At 45.8% G+C, this 23,805-nt stretch overlaps 1 protein-coding gene and 1 long non-coding RNA gene across 2 annotated transcripts in view; one reads left to right on the top strand and one right to left on the bottom strand.

Annotated features, from left to right (window-relative positions):
- The window catches only part of LOC310826441, a 209,165-nt gene that overhangs the window by 92,511 nt on the left and 92,849 nt on the right, over nt 1-23,805 (top strand). The window lies entirely within an intron of this gene.
- LGALS1 (galectin 1) lies at nt 1,744-8,990 on the bottom strand. The gene is made up of 4 exons (XM_083701202.1): nt 8,736-8,990; nt 7,121-7,200; nt 2,943-3,114; nt 1,744-1,968 (listed from the first exon to the last, which is right to left on the bottom strand). The coding sequence occupies exons 1-4, from the start codon at nt 8,973-8,975 to the stop codon at nt 1,822-1,824; spliced, it is 639 nt and encodes a 212-aa protein (XP_083557328.1). The 5' UTR covers nt 8,976-8,990; the 3' UTR covers nt 1,744-1,821.

Genomic DNA, 23,805 nt, shown 5'->3' with positions numbered 1-23,805 from the left:
TCTCCTTTTGGAGTGACTTGAGTTACGTCTCCCTTGACGTTCCATTGTGCATAACAGAACCTGCACACCATTGAAGAACCTGTGTTTTCGGTGTTCCTAAATGCTTAGCTTTGGAGCATACAGGACAACTTCTCCCTGGTGATCTTCCCTAGGAGCCAGTCCTCCATGGCTGGCTCGCCTCCTTTCACTCTGGCTGACTCTTAAGCATCACAAAAGCTAAGAAGTTCCCCTTCCATGCTGATTGTGTAGTTCTAGGATGCTGGAGACAGGGTCCCTTCTGCAGAAATAGTAAAGGGTCTCTGACACCCCAGATCACTACACATCTGAGTGAATTTGACCGGGCTTTACTCTTCACCTTATTTCCAAAAGGGTCCGTGCTGCACTTTTTATTATGTTTTTCTTGAGGCTTTTATTGTGTTCTAAAACACAATTGCATGCCACTTCAGGAGACCTCTCCTTAAAAAGCATGCATATATATATATATATATATATATATGCAGGTTTTGGTGTCCTCGGGTGTCTTCCCGTGTAAAAGTTGGGGTGTCTAGGCGACGTTTCGACGAGGTCTCACTCGTCATCTTCAGGCTGGTGCTTTCGGCTTCTTGTTACTGGAACAGAGCGGGATCTCAATGTTTGAGTTCCTATAAATACTGTAGAGGGGGTGTGGTGTCTAGCCTCCAATGTTCTGGGCAGAGAGGAAGTTCCCAGGCTAGTGTGCCTTTTCTTCTTTTGTTCCTTAATTACTTGAGAGATACCTTGAGTGATTTCTTGAGTGATATCCTGAGTACCACTTAGGTGGGTCATTAGGTGTGGATTAGTTGCTAAAGTCTTTGTGTCTTGACCTCTTGAACTTTGTGAAGAGTTTTCCTGAGAAGATGGCTGTATTGCACTTAGTTGGCTTGTGCTTGTGTGTGTGTGTGTGTGTGTGTGTGTGTGTGTAAAATAAACTATTCAAGGGGTTGTCTCCCACCAATGCATTCTCAACTGATCCACTGACATTAACTCCAATGGATCTACTCAGAGTATGACTACCATTGGCTGCAGCCCAAGGTAAATAAAAACACTATCCGCTCTTGCACTTGATGACCCCAGTAGGCTTATGTGCATTTGTGTGTTGTGCACACCTATGATGCAGCGCTGGTGCCTAAAAACATGTGAGCAGCACCTGATGGAGGAGTCTCATCAACTGGCCAAGCAGGCTGTGATGGCTGGTGCCCATTGATAGGGCAGAAAGCAGGGAGATCAGCAGTAGGTGGCGCTAGAGCCAATGGGCTATTCTAGTTTTGTCCCTATCCTTCTGCAAGGGCAACATGGAGACTAAGGAGGAGGAAGATACCAAGCATGGCCACCCCTTGGGCTTGGACAGGCAGATGATGCTGAGTGCAGACTGAGGTGGAGGGATGCTGCCCCATTCCCACCCCCGATCAGCCTCCACTGCTTCCAGTGGCTAGAGAGATCAGACCTCGGTGTTATTCTTAACTCCTTGCCCCTCTCTATGTTTACTGGACGCAGGCCACATTAAAACAATAAAATGAAGAAATGAAATGTGCACCTGCATATATATATTTTTAAAAAAATTAGAATTGCGGTTAGACAGGTCAGGAGTGTTGGCTCTTAGTTTGCCCCCCCCCCTGCAAATTCCACAAGCATCTACTACTACTGACCACAAACACCATCTGCCTCCATGGCAATGATGGCCCTGGAAGAACCATGTGGCAAAGACTCAGAAAGACACATCACCAGTTTACACCAGAATTCAGCTGTGTTTATTTTGCTGCCTTATTAAGCAGGAGAGGTGAGCAAGACAAGACCGGGAGAGGCTTAACCGAGAGATATGCCTTTGAAGTTAAAGTCGCCTTCTACGCAGACATATTCAATGCCTTCCATGTGAGCGCTGTTGGGGACCTTGAACTCATGGTTGCCAGGCAATGTGATGGTCACCTCGTTTTTGTCATGAGTGAAGAGCACCTGGAGGAGGGGGGAAAAGGGGTGGGGTGGCGTGGTTTCAGCATGAGAAGAGCACCAACCATCAGTTATCCCAACTGCTGAGAGGGATAGCTCACTTGGTAGAGGATGAGACTCTTAAATCACAGGGTCATATGTTCGAGCCACATGTTGGGCAAAATATCCCTGCATTGTTTTTTGGGGTGGGTTGGACTAGATGATCCTTGTGTTCCCTTCCAACTCTTCTATCATTCTAGTTATCAAGCGACTGGACTGATGGCTGCTAGTGGAAGATGCACATCTATCCTGGGCTTGCTGGCTTTTGACAGAATTCCTGGGCCTTTTTAGAACAGAAGAAGAGGCAGATGTCCAGCAGGTAGTGTTTCCTTTCCATACTAACAGGATTGGGATCCTACTCCCTGCCCCCTCACACACTGAGGGCCGTTATCCTTCCTGGGCAACTGCCTGCAGGCCACAGGCCAGCGTTGGTTAGGGCCAGAGGCAAAACAGGTGACACAAAATGGGTAAATGTCACCTTTGGACAGCAGGTTAGTTACTATGCACACACTTAACACACCTGTCCCTAGCACCCATCCAGGCAAGGAAAAGGCAATGTCAGAATTTGAGGAAATATTCAGCCAGGCCAAAGCACACAGAGAGGGTGTCAAGGGTTGTGGCCTGGGGAGCGTCTCAAAAGCCTGAGGATCTCTATCATCTGCATTCCAAGGCAGCTCAACCTGTTGAATGTTTGCTTCTCCTTCAGCTGCTAAGTGCACAGACAGGAAGCATCACCTCAGTTTGGATCAGTTGCATAGGAACTGGGCCTCCATTCCAAACCTCAGTAGCACCTTCACCCCATATTCATGCATTACAGAGTCCTCCATCCATGCCGCTTTCAAACGTGGCTTTGTCACCTCTCCTTATGACACTTTCCCACTCAAACCCACATGCAGTCCCCCCCTTTCCCCTGCCACAACCTGTGCACATCCGAGTCTCACCTCCGCACTGCTGCCCTCTTGGAAGGGGAAGTTGGTCTCCCTGTGTTCTTGGCCCCATTTCCCGTTGATCTTGGAGTTGCAGACAATGGTTCTGATGTCCCCGTGAGCATCGAAGCGCGAGTTGAAATGCAGCATGATGTCATTTTGGCCTTTGCCCAGGTTGATGACCCAACTGAAACAGGCAGCAGAAGTTAACTGCAAAGCCCTCATGTCTCAGGGATCCACTGCTACGCTCTTCAAATGCTCAATGAAGACTGGGTGCAATCTAAACGCATACAAGCACACATACCCTGCAATCTTTGTGCTAGCAAATCAGGAGAGATGCTCAATAAATAGGTCATGTGGAGGAGCCCTTAGTGTCTCCACGTTTACTTCAGAGTTGCCCAGAGAACCACAGTGGCAGCTGCTCCATGCTCAGTGCCACCTGAAGCAAGTTGGTTCACCCATTGCTGCATAGCAGAGCTGGCACTCTCTCTGGGACAAATGGTGCCTTTTCCCACAGAGAGAAGAGGTGCCGGGGAGTGATTTGGAATGGAGAAACAAGCCAGTGGGGAAAGGATTAAGCACACAGTGCTTTTCTGCTTTAAATGATGATAAAAAGGCTAGCTTCATGAAAAGAGACGTTTGTTCCTTCCTAAGACAAGCTGCAATAGCAGAAGTTACTTCACAGACTCATAGAATTAGGCTACGTAGACATTGCCTACTTAAAACTCAGCAAGGTCATTTCCCTCCCCTCACTGTGTTTCAAGGTGCATCAGTACGCTTGGATTTGTTTCCAAGTTGTCTGTCCACACGTAGAAGCCAACTCCTAGGTGCTGAGGTCCCTTCAGCCCTCCCCCCAAAGTATTTGAGGGCGCCAGCCTCCCCCCATTGATGGGCATTGCAATTCAAATGGTGTGTGCGCACCGCATCTTGTGATTATATTTTACTCAACTCAAGTTGGCACCTTTGCAAGGGGGTGGGACTGCCTCTGTCCAATGGATTATGGTTTACATTTTCAAATTGGGTTCAAGCTGGCTTTGGAGTGGGGAACACGTCAAGCCACAGTATTGCACAAGAAGCTACTCTACGTTGTGGGTATTATTGTGTGTACAGGGATTCAAAAACCAGCGGTGGGAGCACAATGGAGCCACAGCACATGGCCATGTGTTCACAACTGTGGAGATCATCTTGTGGGGGCAACCAACAGCCCACCAGATGTTGGACGGCAACTCCCAACCAGCATGGCAAATGGCCAGGGGGGATGGGAGTTGCAATCCAGCAACATCTGGAGGGCTACAAGTTAAGCTTCCTTGATCTAGGACCATCCCTCTGCTCAGTTTCTATTCATGGAAAAATGCAAGCTGCTTCTACCTGTCCTAGAGGCAAGTTGAAGCAATTCCACAACACCTCTCCTTATCGAAGAATATTATCTGCCTCTTTTGAGTGATCCTCCCTACCCTTGAGGCGTCACCATGTAGGTGCAAGCCAGGGAGGTTTGGGGAATGAAAAACTAGGAAGCTTCACTGATGGTATCACAAGGAGATGGGAAGAGTTTGGGCATGTTCACCTTCAAGCGTTCCCAGTGATGGAGCCAAAATCCCTCTGATTTGGCCCTGAGGCCCCCTGCTGTCCAACCACAGACCTCCTCTTGCATTGCTGGAATTTCCCAACATTTGCTCATCAAGCCCTCTCTTTGAACAGTTACAGTTCCTCATATAATGAGAATTCAGAAGAAACAAAGGCAGCTCCAACCCTTGTCTTCTGGAAGCACTAGAACAACCTCCTGTGGCTAGATTTCACTGCTGTAGCATGTGCAGCAGACAGAAAGGGGTGTGGTGCTGTCTCTCCGCTACTGTCTTTTTGGCAAAAGAAATCTGTCAGCCAGCAGAACTACTCAGCTGGGCCTTTGATGGGGCTGGTTTCTGGCCTATGCAATTGCAGCCTCCTTCAGTTTGCTGCTTTAGGAGAGCCCTTATTCCCCACCCCTGATTCATAAACTCTTCTCCTTTCATCTCAATCCAATCCCCACAAGCTAAACTTTGCTCAGGATTGAATCCAAGATGGTGCGGATTAGGGGGGTGTCTCAAACATGCAGATTCTTTTGGCAAATGTTCCGTCTTCTTCCCGCCCCTATCTGCACTCCACCACTCTGTGAGATCTAGAAGCGGCTTGGCGTGCATTTTTAAGTATTTCAGAGGTATACGTAGGTCAACGTGGGAAAGGCGGTGGCTCTGTGGCAGAGCATCTTCTTCAGATGCAGAAAGGTCCAGGTTCAATCCCTGGTATCTCCAGAAAGGGCTGGGAGAGACCCTTTCCCGAAATCTTGGGAGAGCTGTTGCCAGTCACTGCAGGCGGTTTAGAGCTAGATGGAGCAACAGTCTGACTTAGCTCTGGCATTAAGTCCTGGGCTGGCATGCCAGTACCCACACAGGTGCAGAGGTTGCCATACCTGCTCAGGACATTTTGCCGCTTGAGGCAAAAAAGGAAAATGGCGGAGGGAGGCACTGCCTTTTCTCTGCTGCCACCTCACGTGAAGAGGCTGCCCAGTGAAGCCCTGGAGTGGTGAAGGTGGCAGCGGAGAGAAAAAGAAGGCTGAAGAGGAGCAGGTGGCAGTGGTGGGAATATTGGAGGAGGTGTGGTAGTGGCTGAGTTGGAGGCAGCAGCAGTGGAGGAGGCAGGGAGTGGTCCAGATCTGACGCCACTCCTAGCTCTGCCTGCCACCCAAGGCGACTGCCTCACCGAGCCTCATGAGTGTGCTGGCTTTGGACCCTGGACTTTGGTTCCAATGGCCAACCCCAGATGCTCCACTGCTGCTAAGTGAAGCCCCCTGTGGGCTGCTATTTGCATCTCCGACCCCCTGCACATTCCTTGCTCTTACACAACTGTGGCTGCTCCTTGACAGTAGGCAAAGTTCTGTGCTCTCGTTTAAATGCTTACCCTGATTGCTGTGGGATGGATTGTACAGCTTGCCCTACAAAATCGAGACGCTTGTAAATCTGGGACAGAGGAGGGACTCCCAAGCGGAAAACCACAATGAGGAAAGAGGAAAAAGCAGTGTATTCGTCTGGAGAAGATGTACATTCTTCCTGGCAACAGCACCAAGTGGGTCTTGACTGTGTACAGTGGGCATTCAGGGGAGAAAGGCTTTGCAAGAGGAGACTGAAGGGGCGGATGTGGGGGGGGGGAGGGAGAAGGATGGTTGCTTCCAACATCTGGTTCTGTTTAGGCTCTTGGCAGGAGCAGCACAAGCATGGGGGAGGCGAGGCCACGAGCTGGTCTAAGTTCCGATGTAACGCACTGGAAAATACTGCTGGGGGTGGGCATTACTCCTTCCCCTTCTTGGCAATTTCCACAAAAGCAAGGGTTTCTCCACAATGGAGAAAAATGTGTATTTGCACCGACTTGTTTCCCCATTCCTGTTGGGACACAGCATCCTCTACACAACCCCCTCCCCATCTCAGGGTTGCCCTTTCAAATGCGGGTGTGTGTGTCCCCCCAATCCTTAGAATGTCTGACATGGCCAGGATCAGGAAAAAAAGATTAAGGAGGGAGGAGATCTGGAGACAACCTGGGATGGGGTCCACCTTTTGCTCTGGTGTGGACACGCCCTAAGACCAAGGGAAATGGGCTTCCTCTCTGTAGCTTAATGGGGAGCAGTTTTACCCCTAGGTCTCCCTCCTCCCTCCCATGCCTCCAAGGGCATAGCTACGGACTTATCCATAAGGTGGGCAGTAAGTTTCCTGAGTCTTCATTAATTCCCTGTTGTGTATATGAAATTTTCTTCCAACCACTGCCTTTTCATGCTTCCTTCTCTCTCCTTAATCCAGACTTTCTCATATCGAGGATACTCCAGAAAGGAGAGGGAATGAGAAAATCTGGATTAAGAGCAGGGAAAGGGGTGGGCAGCCAGTGATTTTGAGGAGAATGTCATACAGGGAACATCATTACTGTTAAACGACAATGGAGATGAGCCCTAGTGCTCCACGCTAGTTCAACAGTCATTCTGGTGAATCCCTTGGAGTTTGGATATCTGGAAGACGAGGGGCAGTGCAGGTCTGCAACAGAGTTCTCAGTATGTTGTGAACGATGCCCAGGATTTTTGGGGGAAGCCATGAGAGCCAAAGCTTCCCAAGGCCCATGCAAGTTTGGAATGTCTGCGTGCCCAAAGGTAATCTCTCCCTATGAAACCAGCTTACCTCTTAGCTCCTGCTGGGATATCACCTTTCACAGCAAGACGGACGCCGGGGGCCACATGCAGGCTGCTGCAAGTAATTCCCTAGAGAAGGAATTGAGAGAGGAGTGATTTGTTCTCTGCCTTTGCCAAGCAGCAGTAAATTCTGGTCTGATTATATTATTGCAGATGAACTGCCCTCAGGAAACTTGCCCCCATTTTCCTGCTTAACTAAGAGGGGGACAGGGAATCTGCGGCTCTCCAGATATCACTAGACTCCAGTTCCCATCAGCCCCAGCCGGCATGGCTAGCGGTCAGAGATGATGGGAGTTGTAGTCAACAGCACCCAGAGGGCCATCTCTAATGAAAGAAGATGTCACGTTATTCATCACCCACCAAAAAGAATCCGAAACAAAAATGTGGGCATGTAGCACATTTGATTCCTAAGCTCCAAAGCAGGTTAATAATTTTTTCCACCTAGTCTTGAAATAACTAAATATCTGGCAATTTTTGTGACATTAGGTTTGGCAGGCAAGAGTCTGTTTTCATCAGATGAATTAAATCAACCAGGACACTCTTAAGCACCAGCTTGTCGGGCGGTGATGGGAAACCTGTGGATGTTGGAACTACAACTCCCATCAGCCCAGACTATTGGGCATGTGGCTCTGAGTGTCCTGCTTCCAGACTCCCTGATACCCCATGCAAGGGAGTATGGTCCTCACCTCTCCTGCTTCAGATGAACAGAAAAGTTAGTGCACCACTTGCAACCTCAGCCATCCAATCAGTAAAATGGGTATAAAACCTTGCTCCTTTTAAGCAGCAGCCTGAATTAAACAAGTGGGGCTTTTCCTGCCACAGAGAAAGAGCTGGAGGAAAAGCACCCTCATCTTAGTTCCTGTGTTGGGAGCAGGGCCAGCAACAAGAAGGTGGCAGCCTAAGTTAGAAGTGAAAGAAAGAAGTGAAAATGATACATATTTTTTCCTCCTAGCAAGAAGGGAAAGGCTTAACTGGCCGCTGGCAGATGCTCCGAGCCACGCCCAGCTGCCTTTGAACATTCCCATCTCTCACATCCAACAGGTGCCTTTAAGTGCTTATAATTCATTCATTATTACTCCGGGCTCCGAGCAGGTTTCAAAAATGGGATTAGAGTCTGGGCACAAGATAGGCTGAAGTAGCTAGTTCCAGCAACTTTCCCTATCTGGTGCATGTCTCTGTGTGTGGTGGGAAGCTTATAGGCTGAAGACTAGGAAAAATGAATCATCGCAAATGCAAATCTAAGCAGAACTCCAGTCTTCACTTTGCTACAAACATGCTCTTCTGAGAAAGAGAGGGTTGCAGGATCCCCATTGCTATGGTGTTCTCCCCTGACCACAACCCTCCTCTTGATTGCGGCATGTGAGGAGAACGCACAGTCTAATAGCCAAACAACCTATCTCACTACAGATGAATCAGCACAACTCCTAAAAAAAGCACCATCAATCGATAGCAGGACTCTCTCCCTTCAGCCTCGCTGACATGCCTGCAGATTTCCAGCGCTAAGAGAGGCTGGCACTCCAGAGCCCTTGGTGCATTGGAGCGCCTGCCCCTGTGGGCAGTCAGTGATACCCACCAGCTGCCCCCCACCTTCTCCCCAGACTCACAGGCATGATGCTGTCCTTCCAAGCTGTTTGCTCCTGTAGCTCACTTGGGTCCTTGCTCAAAGTTGTGGGGGACGAGAGTGCCACTCCCTTGCCCTTATATAGGCTAGCAGCTGAGGAGTCACAAGCTCCAACGACCAATCCAAAGGCAGCAGCAGAAGATGGGCGGAGAAGGGGGTGGCGGCAGCTATTTGTGGGGGATGTGGCACAGCCTTCCTTGTGGATGCTGAAGGCAGCTTTCATGATGCATCCCAGCCATTTGCTGGGAGAGGGAACATCCAGCTAAGTGCGGCAGTGACGAAGCCAGTGGAAAAATAGTTTTACAATGAGAGGGTTTTATTGTCCAGGATCTTTTTAAAAATTAAACATGGCAGTTGGCAGGCATAGTCCCGGGCCTCTTTGTTTAAAAAAAGAGCCGAGAGCAGTTAGAAGTACCGAAGCCAAAAGATGCAGAGAGATATTGGAATAAACGGCCTTTATAGAAGAAGGCAAAAGAATAAAATCAACGTATGGAAGAAACGGCGTGTATTTATGTAACACAGATATGAAAATGTTTGAAAACTTTACAGACAGTTAAGTTTGTGGCCTGTGGCCAAACACTCTAATGTGGCTTCACAGCTCTGAAATGCAGGGAAAAAACAGGATTTACTGAGCTGGAAGTGTCTTGACTATTTAAGCCATTATCCATGCTCAAATCAACTTATCACATGTTTGTCCAACAAGCAGTGATGGACACTCAACAACATCTTCTAATAATTGGTTCTGCCGCCCAACTCTTCTCCCACTTTGAGATTTTAAACCTAAATATTTGCTCCTTTTTGCCATCATCTCCAGAATTGGAGTGGCGAGAGAAAGAGAACCCTAGTCCTCTTTAGTTTTTGCACATCTTGGCATGCATGGCTTCTTCTGTCCCAAAGCCACCACTAGGGCCTCAACTGCATGACACATATACAGGGCCACACCCCTGCTCTCCACATTTATCCATCTGAAATAGCTACCATACCACACCCTAGTCCCATGCTTTTAGCTACCATATTGGAAGATTAACCTCGTTACCAGCCCATTGTTACCAGCTAGGTGGATGTTAAACACAACCAGGGTAAGGTTGGGAAACCCAATAGTGACAGCCCCACCCAATGAAGGATCAATTTCCTTGCCCATTCCAAGAATATAGAAAATACTGGCATCAAAATATACACACACCCTGCAGTTGAGAAGGCCAAAGATTCCTCACACCTTCATTAAAGATATTATATGACAGGGTTACTATATAAGTCTATAGTGACACTAAGCGCTTCAAACTGTGGCTGGCTTGTTCCCTCGCAACATCTCAGTCTCCAGACTGCCAGCTTTTCGATTTGTAGTACCCGACAGAAAAAATGTACTACAGACAGGCAGCATCATATACCCCAACAGGTGAAATTAAGAACAAATTCAGTAGAAGCCAACAGCCCGTCTCACAACTTCCAGTATGTGAGGGAAGGATATCACTGCACTTATTCCATATTGCAAGAACAAAGGGTTATTGCTGAAAATTCTAACCCTTGCTTGGTTTGTGCTCATATTGTCCAGTGAGTATGTTCACACGCTGTTCTTGTGCTGGATGTGTGCCGCCAAACAGAGGGACAGTCTTCTCAAATGTTACAGCAAGGAACATTGGCTTGCGCATGTGGGTTTCAAATCGAGGCATCTTCCTCACCCCTTCCACGCTAGCAGCCAGTCAGTGCTTGATAGCATTGACTTGACTCTTGGTTTGGTGATTTCTTCTTTGCAGAAATACAGGAGAATACATGTTGCATGCAAGGATCTCTGGTTCAGCTCCCCACCGAGAAGATAAGTGTTGCAACTTTTCAGCAACTATGATAGGAGAGCCTGCTGGATGGATGTGGGGGCAAGTGTTGTTTGTAATCATTCTAATAAGTACAGCGGAAACGCATGTATCAAGAAACAAAGATTGGTCTTACTTTTCTGCTAAAGCACCCAGCACAGAATGGAATCCAGCGTGCTGGCTGGGGCTGATGGGAGTTGTAGTCCAAAACATCTGAGGGCATCAGGTTGGTGAAGCTTGGTGCATCTCGGCCAATCCCTGTTGTTAATCCGCACCCACACTCAAGCACCTGAGAAAGCCACCAGGTGGGGATGGCTCATGCATGGCTGCTAAAAGGGGAAGAAGGTGAAGCTTGCCGACTTGGGGTCTCAGGGTTTGATCAGCTGGTGGCCAAACCTCCCATCCATCCTTGGCTGGGTGTGTCTTGAGGCAGCCCTAGTGCTTCTTTCAAAAAGGGCGAGCAAACAGTTTGGTGCAAAAGGCCCTTCCAGAAAATTCCGCATCTTTTGAAATCTACCCACATTTGGTAGACCAGACCAATTGTGACTCATTCTGAACGGAAAATGCTTTTGGAAGGGGGGACGAAATAACTTCTCTGCAAGAGCAGCATCTGTATAATTAAATCTGTAGAGCGGCGCAAAACCAGGCTGCAGGCCAAACGTCTGCTTTTGTGGTTTGTGTGGCTTTGCTCGCCTTGTATGCTTCCACCCCCTCCCCTCATCACAAGATAGGCTGAAGCTCTTCCAAGAGATTCAGAACAAATCTTTCTTTCTTCCTCTACTGGGTTCGTTTCTCTATGCTTATGGCAACAGCATTAATGGTTCACATATCATTTTAGCCCTCTAGCATAAATTCCAGAGTTTAATAACAGTTTGATGGTGTGTAATACAAAAGACAGGAGGCACTGCAGAACTTTGGTGGGTGGTGGTAGCACAGGACAGGAAAAAAGGAAATCTTGTGGGGAGGGATAATTCTCAACTCTTGTTCAGCAACAGAGCGACTTCCCTACTACCTTTGCACTAGCCCCAATGTAGCATTTGCAGATTGATAACTGTATGCCAGTAACAAGGCCTCTGAATTACAGCCATCTTTGTCAACAATTCCATCTAAGTCAACAGAATCATGAAATTGACTATGGGAGCCAACAAGCTGTTTCTGGCCTGGTGTCAATTTCGTGCCCACCCAAAAGTGTTTTGGAGATGGGGAAGAGGGATGGGGAAAGAAAAAAAAGTGCTTTTGAATGACAGATCACTGCTGAGAGTGAGAAACGGCTTTGCACTGCTGCTTCTCCCTTTTGAAAAGTCTGCATCGGTGCATGTGTGGAAAATCAGGCACACAGAGTTCAAGTGGGGTGGGGTGGGAGGTGTGTGGGTGTGTATGTCCCGCTTTCCCAACCAGAAACGTTGGAAGGCTTGCAATGAACATCACTGTCCAACTTGGGATAATCAGGGAAGTACTGGCAACTACAGAGAGGGCAGTTAAGGAAGCCTCTTTACAGACGAGCAAGTCCAATGCTATTCTCTCACCTGGACAAAAAGCTTCTGGTTCTCACCCGCTGGTCTCAGCTACTAGCTCTGTTCTTGCTGGCTATAAACTGTCTCCACCCTCAGCTTCACAGAAGCTGGGTTAGACATGCGAGAAGTCTGCAGACCAGAAGAGAGATATTATCTATCAATTTGGGGAAGAGGAAGGAAACAGAGAGAATTAAATAGATCAAAAGTCACTCCTTGCAACTCCCCCCCACCAACAGAAGCAATTCTGTTATATTCCTCTTTTAGCATTGAGTTCCCCATCAGTCTCCAACCTTCCCTTGCCTACAGGAGATCTTGCATCAGAAACATGTACTGAAACCCAGTGCTTGCTACCTAGGCTGCCACACCTTTGTGTGAGTCATTCCTAAGACATTGGCCCCCAAAGCACCTGGCAACATCTGCCCGGCACCTGAGAGAGATTTTAATTATGATGAACGGTGGCAAGACCAGAAAGAGTGTTAACAAGTATATTAATTCAATTGAATGCTTTCTATGCAACAAGGACCGAGAAGACCTATTCACTCATCAAAACATCCCTGGATGTTGCAGTAATTGAAGAATGGGCATATAGGCATGAACTAGGCTTGGCACAGGCACCCAGTGGTGACTGGTGGTCTTTGGTGCTGACAGGAGGGGCCATCGTAAAGACTATCCCTGGCCTCCTCAAGCCAATCCAAGATGGACGCTCCTGCTCTGGAGCAGGTCGGCAGGAATAGGGAACATTATTTCAAGCTGAGGGCTGCCTCCCCTTCACGACGCATCTTCTGGAGGGGTTCCATGGCAGCGGTGGGAAGGGCTGGAGCCAAATGTTGGTGAGGCCAGAGCCACATTCCCTTTTCCTTATGCACATACAGATTCTAAGCATTAGAAATAATAGTAAAATACAATAGCGGCCTATGTACTGGGGTGCTGCCCTGACACTGGGGTTGATTCTACACAGTGGTTGCTCCCCGTCTCCATGACACTGAAATCAGAAATAAGGTCAAGTCTACACCATACATGGTTCCCTCCCCCCCAAGAATCCTCAGAACTGTCGCTTGTTAGGAGTGATGGGAATCATAGCTCTGGAAGGAGTAAACTACAGTACCCAGAATTCTTTTGGGGAAGCCATGCATTTTAAATATATAGTGTGGGTGTGAAGTAGAACTGCCTTAGGGGAGTAACCACATCATCTAATTCTCCGTTGTCATGACCACAAAGAAGTGGCAACAGAACATCACAGGTTTTTTTTAAAAAAGCAGCCCAAATTTCAAAGTTACTATCATGAATACTCCCTTTTTTATGCAGATTGATTGTTAACAGTCCAGGCTAATCCACTGAAATTTCATCAGTGGGAACTAACCATTAAGACCTTTTTTTGGGGGGGAGGGGTGGAATCCCTAATATGGAATGAGAATCTTTCTTATGGGCCAACATGGGCTTTTCCTGTGACTTGGAAAATGCCAAATTTAGCCATTCAACAAGGGAGGATAATAAACCGGAGAAAGAGGATTTTATGCCACCAGAAAATGGGACTTCATTCTGTGAGGGAACAGTTCCCTCTGACAGCTGGGTGAAGCTACCCAATTTGTCATCTATTGACTTACTGTCTAGCACGCCACCAAAAATTAATCTCCACCTTTGCTGGTAGAAACACTGCCTGGTTTCTTTGGATTCCTGTTCTCTGCTTATCAAGGAGCTTATGCATTTTGCCTACGGATGGAGACAGACCTGGGCAGAAGCCAGTTCTTGTGTCTGATGGGGAAATCAAACTATTGTTCTGCTTCTTCTTCCCAGCAGGCCTTGCTGCAACTACCTGAAACCTGTCTAGCACCTTAAAGAGCTTCATCTGAATGTCTGCCTCCTTCTTGCCCCATTCTGCCTTAAGGCCAAGACCAGATGCAGACTCCATGGCTTCTGTGTTAGCCCAATCCATTTTTCCCTCCCTTCCCCAATTTATTTCCTTGCCATCTTGTCTGGTGAAGCGATCCACACCATGCATTTGAAAATTCTAAAGCACATCAAGCGCACATTTAAACCCCATGGCTTCCTGAAAAGAACCATGAGAACAGTAGTTTCTTAAAGAGTGCTGGGAATTGATGTTTGTGGGGACGGGAAGACAACAGTTGGAAGTCTTGCGGTTAAACGTGCATTGAATGTGCTTTAAATGTATAGTGTGGAAGGTAAAGGTAAAGGACGCGGGTGGTGCTGTGGTCTAAACCACTGAGCCTCTTGGGCTTGCCGATCAGAAGGTAAATGGTTCAAATCCCCGTGACTTGGTGAGCTCCCATTGCTCTGTCCCAGCACTTGCCAACCTAGCAGTTCGAAAGCACACCAGTGCAAGTAGATAAATAGGTACTGCTGTGGTGGAAAGGTAAACAGCATTTCTGTGTGCTCTGGTTTCTGTCACGGTGTTCCATTGCGCCAGAAGCGGTTTAGTCATGCTGGCCACGTGACCCAGAAAGTTATCTGTGGACAAACGCCAGCTCCCTCGGCCTGAAAGCGAGATGAGCACCACACCCCACAGTCACCTTTGACTGGACTTAACTGTCCAAGGGTCCTTCACCTTTTTTATATAGTGTGGACCTAGCTCGAAAGCAGGCACAATATTTTGTGCTGTTTTGATTGGCCTGATAAATGGATTTTTGAACTATTCTTAGGAGCCAACATGGCCACTTTTACTTTCAGAGTTTATGGAAGATGCAAGAAGTAGAGAGAGATCCCCAAACAGTTTTTTTCTGGAGCTAACAGTTAACTGGAGTACAGTTATGGGGTCTACTTGTAAGGGGAGCTGTTTGCCTCCCCTCTTGCTTTGTTTGGGTGTTAATAAATATAGCAAATATTTATTAATATATGCTGTAAGTCACCTCCAACATCCAAATAAAACTAAGCCTGGTAGTTCTGCACTTATTCTCACCACTCTGGGAAGTCAGGTTCAATGTTAGTGCAGTGTAGCGGATCATAGCGCAACTATTTGTTTGTGTCATATTTTATGATGCTTTAATTCATTGTAGTTCATGGATACATTGCAGTGTATTGTTCACAATTTTAAGGTGCAATTGAGGTGCCTTGAGGAGACTTTTGAGCTAAGTTGGTAGAATACAAGATCGTGCATTGCTTATAAAACACCTACAATTTACTAAGCACTGTACAGAGTCTCAAAGATAAGACAGTCGCTGGTCGCAGGCTTACAACTTAATAGACCCAACACAGAATATAAATCCATTGAATGAAAGAATGACAGTCGCTAGGCATGAAGACCAAAGCTTCAGGCCTGAAGGTGTGGCCTTCTCAAATGAAAATCCCCAATCTATGGGCCACACAAAAAAAGAACAATAGAGCAGATATCCCCTATAGCAGGGCTGTCCAACTTCCAAGAGACTGCGATCTAGTCCCACTATAAAAAACTAGCAGTGATCTACCCATTGGATTGGGGATGCAGGTGGCACTGTGGGTTAAACCACAGAGCCTAGGACTTGCCGATCAGAAGGTCGGTGGTTCGAATCCCCGTGACAGAGTGAGCTCCCGTTGCTCGGTCCCTGCTCCTGCCAACCTAGCAGTTCGAAAGCATGTCAAAGTGCAAGTAGATAAATAGGTACAGGTCTGGTGGGAAGGTAAACGGCGTCTCTGTGCACTGCTCTGGTTTGCCAGAAGCGGCTTAGTCATGCTGGCCACATGACCCGGAAGCTGTACACTGGCTTCCTTGGCCAATAAAACGAGATGAACGCCGCAACCCCAGAGTCGGTCACGACTGGACCTAATGGTCAGGGGTCCCTTTACCTTTACCCATTGGATAGACCAAAGTTAGTGAGCTTTTTTTAGGGAGCCAGAGTTGTTGAGCTTCCACCTCTTTCTACTTTAGAACTGGATGGTTCTCTGTGTGTATTTGTGGCCAAGATAAACTTCCATTGCTGTGTAATTACCGGGGAGATGGTGCTCTCACTGCAAAGCTACGTGGGTAGTCCACACCCTCTCCCTGATTTTCGTGGCCACAGTGATGTTGCCTGCAGCTTTGCAAGCCCACACAAACACTTAATTCTCAGGCTTCCAGGCTGAGCTCAGAGCTTGCAAAATGGGACTAACCTGTTGGGTCTGATATCTTGCCGCCTGTTTTGTGTATGGGACAAGTCGTAACTATGTAAACGTCCCACACATGCTGTCTTAGACTTTTCTTGGGAAAAAGAAATGAATGATTCTGAAACAGCTTAAAATAAATATTGTTTAACAAAAAGTGGAAAAGTTCCTCTTTAACATTTTTTTTTTGCTAATGTGTCTTTTGATTAATTTTTCTCTGTGTTTCCTCTCTTTATTTCTATTGCCTTTTCTTGTCTTCTGTTTTCGTCCTTTGTTTTGTATTTTCTGCACCTGCAATTTTACTGTATTATGAGAAAATCTCAATTAAAAAAATCAATAACTGAGGACCATTCATTCTGTTGGGCAGCAACTATCCAAGATCTCAGATAGAGGTATTTCCCACCTGCTGGCTGATACCATTTCAAGTGGAGATGCAATGATCTTCAGAATACAAGCCATCTGCTCATTATTTGAACATCACCTGCTTATCTCTAGCTAAGAACATAAGAGCAATTTTGCTGGATCCACCTAAAGTCTATCTAGCTCAACACCCTGCTTCAGATTATGGTCAACGAGATTCCTGTTCGACACCCACAAGCAGGTCACGAGGGCCAAGAGCACTCACTCCCTGATCATGTTTTCCAGAGATTGGTATTCAGATGTTGATGCCTCTAATTCTGAAGTTAGCACATCACTAGGGACCACTGGTAGGAGTCAGTGTAGCTGGGATCCTGAGCATGCCACTTAGCTTCTGGGCTTCCTGCAATGCAAGTCTCATGCAGAACACAGACTACTTGTCCTAACGATACTTTAGATTTTAAAAGCAGGAATCAAATAAACTAAGCAGCAGGTGATCTAATTCAAAACCAAAAGCCCACCAGAACAGAAAAAAATCTTTGCTTTAATTTTCGGAGCTGCAGGAATGTTTGCTGCAGGAAAGGCTATATGCTGCCTTCATACACACCTAAACAGTGCACCTGACATTCTGCTGTGGTTCTCTGTTGATGGTCAATCACCGTAAAACACAGTGCTATGCGTTTGTGGGTGCTAGACCACTGTAATCTCTGAATCGAGCAGATGATAGAATTTAATCAATGCTTGGAGTGTTAAGACATGGGTGCCAGACTCATATGCATTAATCCAGACCCATGTGTATTAAGTTGTGTGCTAGACGATGCTAATCCCCCAGAATCAACAAGTCTTAAATACAGTGGTACTTCAGGTTACAGACGCTTCAGGTTACAGACTCTGCTAACCCAGAAATAGTACCTTGGGTTAAGAACTTTGCTTCAGGATGAGAACAGAAATTGCGTGGTGGTGGCACAGCGGCAGCGGGAAGCCCTATTAGCTAAAGTGGTACCTCAGGTTAAGAACAGTTTCAGGTTAAGAACAGACCTCCGGAACGAATTAAGTTCTTAACCAGTGGTACCACTGTACTAATTAAGGAAGGCTAACTTCCTCGTGAGGTGATAGCCTGGGGGATGAGCCATTAGGACTACAAAAGATCAAAGGAACTCAAGTGGGAGATGGAAGATGGTTCGCTCCTCTCCCTCAACTCAGAGTTAGTAGAAGATCAAGCTTAGAGAGGTTGGAGGGAGGAATGATGTCACTGGGAAGAAGGCAGCAAGGTGAGGAGGCAGAAGCAGAGCACCAAGATTGATATCTGTGCCCATGGAGGAAGAAGGCCCCTCTTGGGGTGCTGATGCTGTGAACTCCTCCATCATAGGCTCAGGTGGTATATATGTGTAAATAAACCATACACCATAAAGTCACCCCAGTCATCATTTCCCCAAAGGAAACACGAACCCTGGGTTAAGCACCTGAAATCCCTGGGAATCTCACATTGCTCGGAGATTTGGTGGGTGGCATCCAACAATACTTATATGGGAGGTCTACAGCCGACCCCCACCCCCACCAATATTTTTTGTATTTCTGCAAAACTTGAGGTTTTCCCACACATGCTGACTCCTTTCTCCTCTTTGGGCTCATTAGCATCCTGGCTACATAATGATATTCACAGTCTAATGATCAGGAATACAAGGAGCAATAATAATGATATGGCTCCATCCCTCCTCAGTTTTATGAGTATTCTTTAATATGAAATATTGATGATGACAACAGTGATTACACTGGTGGTTCTGGAATGGCGTATTTCATATTTTTAATGTGACAAATATTATGCATGTTTGTTAAAATGTTTCTTTCTCACCTTTCCCCATCAAACCAAAGTGCCAGTGGCAGCTCACATATGAAATTTTCAATAATCTGTTTTTTTAAAAGGTATATGAAACTGACAAGGGATAGGAGATTCACAGAAAATCAATGGCTACCAAGAGGGGAGAGATGTATAAATGCTCTTATTTCAGGTTAGAGTGACCTCTTCTACATCACCAAAAAATAGAAATACATCACTGAAGGAAAGGAGGACAGAACAGCATGGATTTGCATATACTCATTCATATTCATAGATGAAGATTTGGAAATAATCCCCACAATTTAAGCAAACTTCATTAGATCACATAATGGAAAGACTGTGCCTAGGTCACCTGTTTGCCTACTAGGTCTGCTGTCCAGGTACAAACTGTTGATGGTGAATTTAAAGCCCATACTCTCTGTTCAGTCAATTCTTTATCTTTAAACCAGATTTGGACCAGACAGCCCTTCAAATAAAGGACTAAATTCTGAAAGAGAGCCCTTCAAACAGACGACTGTCTTCTGTTAAGTAGGACTCTTAGTGTTTTGTGGGTTGTTGTGGTTTTTAACAAATAATCAGGGTTGGGGACTATGAGCACCTGATATTTCAGCTTTCCATATCATGTGGAAGGATTTCTGTGGTAACCCCATGAGTCATTATGAGTCGTTCAGCAACTGAGGCTCAACAGTTTTGATACAGATGGGATGTATCCATAGAGCTGTGCAACAGAGAGATGCTTTATAGGCCGTATAGCAGCCACTTATTAAATGGAGGGGGACTTCCCATACTAGCGTGTGATACGGCCTGGGAGTCTGCTGACCAAAGAAGTGGAGAAGAAAAAGAAGGAGGCAGCAAAAGTTCAGCCTCCTAACCACATCTGGGTCCTTGAGTTTGCCTAATGCAGCTCTTTGGCTCCTTGCCTATATTGCTTAATTTTGGAGCATGTGAAATCCTTCCAGAAAAATGAGCTCGAGGGTTAAACCCTGGCATACTCTGGTTTACATTATGATAATGCACAGAACACTTTGGCCCATGCATGTCGCCAATGTGGTTCTTAATAGGTGCTTCCTAATGTCACTCTACTCAGCCATTGCCATGGAATCAGGGCAGGCAATTCCTAGAAGCAAGATGGGTCGTTCTTCCCCATCCCTGCATTTAATCAAGAAGCACGACTGGTGTCTGTTGGGTCTTACCAGCCATAATCTATTACTTCTCCCTAAATATGTCTTTTTTTATATAAGAGGGCTCTGGCACAATGTTGGCTGTGGAGCGTGGGAAACTTTTACTGTCACACCCTTTTTATTGTCATCTTAATTTGGGTGGAGAGAGCAATAAATTAAAAAAAGGATCCATATGGGTCTAGATAAGACTGCTTGCCAGCAATCTAGTGGAACAGAGGGGAGAAACTCTTTGTGGTTTGAATGAATGGAGCAAGACTAGTATAAATCGACGCCCACGTTTTCTTGAGAAAAATTGCATCGCTGCACCTGCACCTCTTCAGAAACTAGTATATCTTGTGTGTCCAACTATGGTTTCTGGAAAATTTTTGAATCCAATATGCAGGAGCACATGCTGCCCTTCTCTTGCAGGGCAGCCTTGGGATCAGGTCTGCCTGACCACCTTCTTCACACGGGTGCCAACAGAAATCACAAGTGGCACAGCCAATGGGAGTTTCTTGTGTACCTGAGCTGGAGGGCCCCAATGCCCACAGTGCCTGTCTATGGTACAGTTTGGCTTGTGGTGCCCACTCCCTGCCAGGGTGGACTAGAAATAAAACTAGCTCAATGTTTTATGAATGTTGCACACAATACATCAGAGCACCAGATGCTCATATTTAGGACTTGGCCTGTGGCATTTTCCTTCTTCCCCCTCCCCCAATCAATTTGCCTTGAAGGACATCTTTGGGGGAAGAAAAGGCTAAGGGGTAAACTCTACACAAATCCAGAGCGGAGTCCCTAAGATGGTTGGATGGCGCCTTGTGCAGCTCCTTCCAGCAATTCCTGCAGCCAAGCTGGAGCCAAACATATTGCTCTGCTTTCCTTTGGACCAGCTACACCTAGTCAATGGAAAAGATAAGGCCGAGCAAGGCAGACCAATGGTAATACTGCTTACTCCCAATTCCAAGACAAGCTGCTCAGCATTGTTCCCAATACAGATCCTTGGAGGACCCTTCCCTCCCCTGGAAAAGCTGTCTGTTTATTTATATACTCTGCTTCTGCTTTTTAAACTGGTTACCAGTTCATATGACAACACTCGCTTTTTTCTGCTGACAGCTGATGTTACATGGCTGCTTTGGGGGGGTGTGGAGATTGGAATTAGGAAATCCATCTATGGATCATCAGCTCTTTCTAGATTATTGTGGATTCTCTCACATGATTCTACTTTGAAATCTTTAAGATAATATTTTAGTTTCCTGTTAATTAAGATGTTTTTAATGTATACTTTGACTTTCTTCCGTAATGTTTTATTCTGGCTTATTTTATTTTGTGTTTTAATGTGTTGTAAACTGCTTTAAGATCCCCCACTTAAAAATATAAAGCAGTACAGAAATGAAATTAATAATAATACAGTAGAGATATTTTTGTGTGAGAGAATGAGCAAAAGTTCTCACATCCTAGGCACGGAGACCATACAAATCAACAGTGAGGTACAGCAGAGAAGACCTCTGCTACAACAGCAGCAAGAATACTTATTGCAAAGTACTGGAAGACATAAGATCTACCCACCAGGAATGGCAGATGAAGGTGATGGACTACATGGAACTGGCGGAAATGACTGGCAGAATCTGAGACCAGGGAGAAGAGTCGGTGGAGGAAGATGGGAAGAAATTTAAAGATCATTTACAGAAACATTGTAAAATTAATGAATGTTAGAAGGATGTTGGAATGAAGTTATGTGGTTTTAGCAGAAATGTTATAAAGGATTAGGAAAAAACAGACTGTTAATTGGTGAAAGGAGGGAAAGTAAAGTTACATTATATTAAGATAAATTACAGGACAAAAATTGGAAAAGATGGAAAGGATTTGCTGAAATAGCTAACCGAACTAGAATACAAAAAAGGGAGGTGTGAGGAGGTCAAGGAAACAAGCAAATGAAAGATAAGTTATGGGAAGTTTCGCTGTGTTTTTTAATTGTTTTTATTTCTCTGCTTTCTTCTTTTTCTTTTTTTTCTTTTTCCTTATTGTGAAGTGTGGTTTTGTTTTTGTTTAATATGGTGTTTTTATTTTTTCTTGTTGTAACCTTTAAAACTTTAATAAATATTATTCTTTTTTTTTAAAAAAGAAGACCTCAAGACTGCTGGATTACAGTGAAAAATACTACCAATGCCTCCATGCTTCACAAAGAAACAGGATCAAGCCCCCCTTTTAAAAGGTTGCAAAGTTGGGAAGTATAGACTTCTTGAGGTTTTGCATCAGAGACTCCAGGTGTTCTAGGCACCCTGGTGTCTTTAGGATGGAGGTGGTCACAGTATTAACACCCCAAAAGAACTTGCTTCTCCATTCATTGCAGCTTTCAATCCAGAACAGAGTAAGCAGGTCTCTGTGTCTCCAGATTCCAGCCTGCTTCCAGCTCTCACATACAACTTTGGCTACTCTTCTCATACCTAGCAGCTAGGTGGGAAGGTCCACCAATTTGTTCAATGGCACAGAGCAACGTCTTTGGTTATGCTAATGGTGGTGCTTAGCTAGCCACCCAAAGCAATTTACCTAGTCCTAGACAAAGGGACTGGTTGGGCAAGCTTGCTCTCATGCATTCTACCCCTACAGATACAGGGTACCAAGAATGGGAAAGGACTCAGGGCACCAACCAGAAACTCATAACAATACTCTTTCTAAACTAGCAAGGGCAGAAATAGAATCCCAGTTTGATCCAACATAAAATAATTTGTGCTTGAAGGCCATACACCGATCTTGGAGAAGACAGCTGAATCACTCCATGGAAAGAATGAATGGGAGTAGGTTATGCTAACTAGCAACCAAAGAGTTAGTAAAAGCTATGCTATTTGAGTATGTGAATCAGAACTTAGGACTCTCACTTCTTCCTTCTGCTTTCTTGTGGTTCAAGCTGAGCCCCAAGCTTTCCTATGGTTAGCTTTTCTGTTTCTCCCTTTAATTGGTACCTTAGGAGTTCTTTGTAAATGTTCAAATAGGCATAGACCTGCTCATCCATTTGCATTTTGGTGGCCAGTACATGTTTTGATTATTTTAGGAGTCTCACTTGGCAAGTAGACCACTTAGTGGGGAACAGGAGGAAGGGGCAGCCCAGCACTTGCTGCCTTGGGTACGTGTGTGTCCAGGGCAGGGTGGGGCAGATTATGGGATGAGAGAGGAGGCCATGCCATTGCCCTCTAATCCCATGAAATTCAGAAGGCTGAGAAAGGGAAGAGTTTAATTCATGCCCCACAGAAGGCAACCGGTTGCTAACTTTTATTGTAGGAATATAGAATCTATTGAATAAATACACTTGCTTCATACGCAAGGAATCAGCACATCTTACAACATACTATTCTGGCCCCTTAAGCCGAATGCTCCTTGCATCAGCTGCTGCACTCGGGAACCCTCTGCTGGATGAAACGTTGATTTGAAAGGTTTGGTACTTGCCACGACTTTCAGGACTGGGCAAGCTTGACAGTTTTAAAGTGTAACAAATGTTGTGGGGAATCAAGCTGTCTCCCTTCAAGTGCTTCCATTTCAAGAAAATGGAGATATCCCAAAACCTAACAGGGGAAATGCATTTTCCCAATAGCTAGCAGGATTCTCCCCTGCCCATGTATAAGCTAGAATGCACCACCATTCGTCAGGTATTAAGAAAGGGACCGGTTTTCAGCAGCAACCCTCTCAGAACAAAACTACCCTCCAATCCATTACAGTACTTTACTTCCACATTTACCAGGCTTTCATTTCTGAAGCGGATCAGCTCCTGCAATGCAACATGCAGGGATGGATGCTTTAAACTGATTGTGTGAATAAGCCTGCAATGCCTTATCATCCTTAGTTGAGTTTAATTTCTCTCTTATTATCTCATTGTTACTTGGGCTTCTTTATTTCACAACCTTGGATAGTAAGTCAAATATTCCACTGAAGATCACTCTACATCCACCCACAGAAGCCAGATAATGACAGCTTCTCGCTTATTCATCACCCTATGTTTATAACTACAATTAGAGCAACATTTTAAAAAATGCAGCATGTTACAGCACAACTATAGTTTTGCACAGCAAACACACAGGATAATGCATACCATTTTGTTACCAAGGGAATTTCTTTTGGACCAGGAACGTCCGTCCACTTGACTCTTTAGGGTCTGGGATGAAGAACCCATGAAAGACTACAGTTCCCATCATCCTAGTCCGGTTATGCTGGCTTGAGGGGCAAGGGAGCCACAGCTGTGTTGCCAGGCTCATCATGTTATATGTACAGTGAAGTCCAAGGAAAATGAATAGTCACCTGTAACATACCATGCCCT

Source organism: Podarcis gaigeae (genome assembly GCF_964106915.1).
Source record: "Podarcis gaigeae genome assembly, chromosome: 10".
NCBI classification, from domain to species: Eukaryota; Metazoa; Chordata; class Lepidosauria; order Squamata; family Lacertidae; genus Podarcis; species Podarcis gaigeae.
This window is presented reverse-complemented; position numbering and strand designations above follow the sequence as displayed.

Bases quoted from the DNA above. Each gene is read 5' to 3' on its own strand.
- LGALS1 (XM_083701202.1), bottom strand. From the start codon at position 8,975: ATGAAAGCTGCCTTCAGCATCCACAAGGAAGGCTGTGCCACATCCCCC. The intron at 7,201-8,735 runs GTGAGTCTGGGG...TTCCTTCTCTAG, and splicing joins GGAAGGACAGCATCATGCCT to GGAATTACTTGCAGCAGCCT. The intron at 1,969-2,942 runs GTGAGACTCGGA...CCCCTCCTCCAG, and splicing joins AAGAGGGCAGCAGTGCGGAG to GTGCTCTTCACTCATGACAA.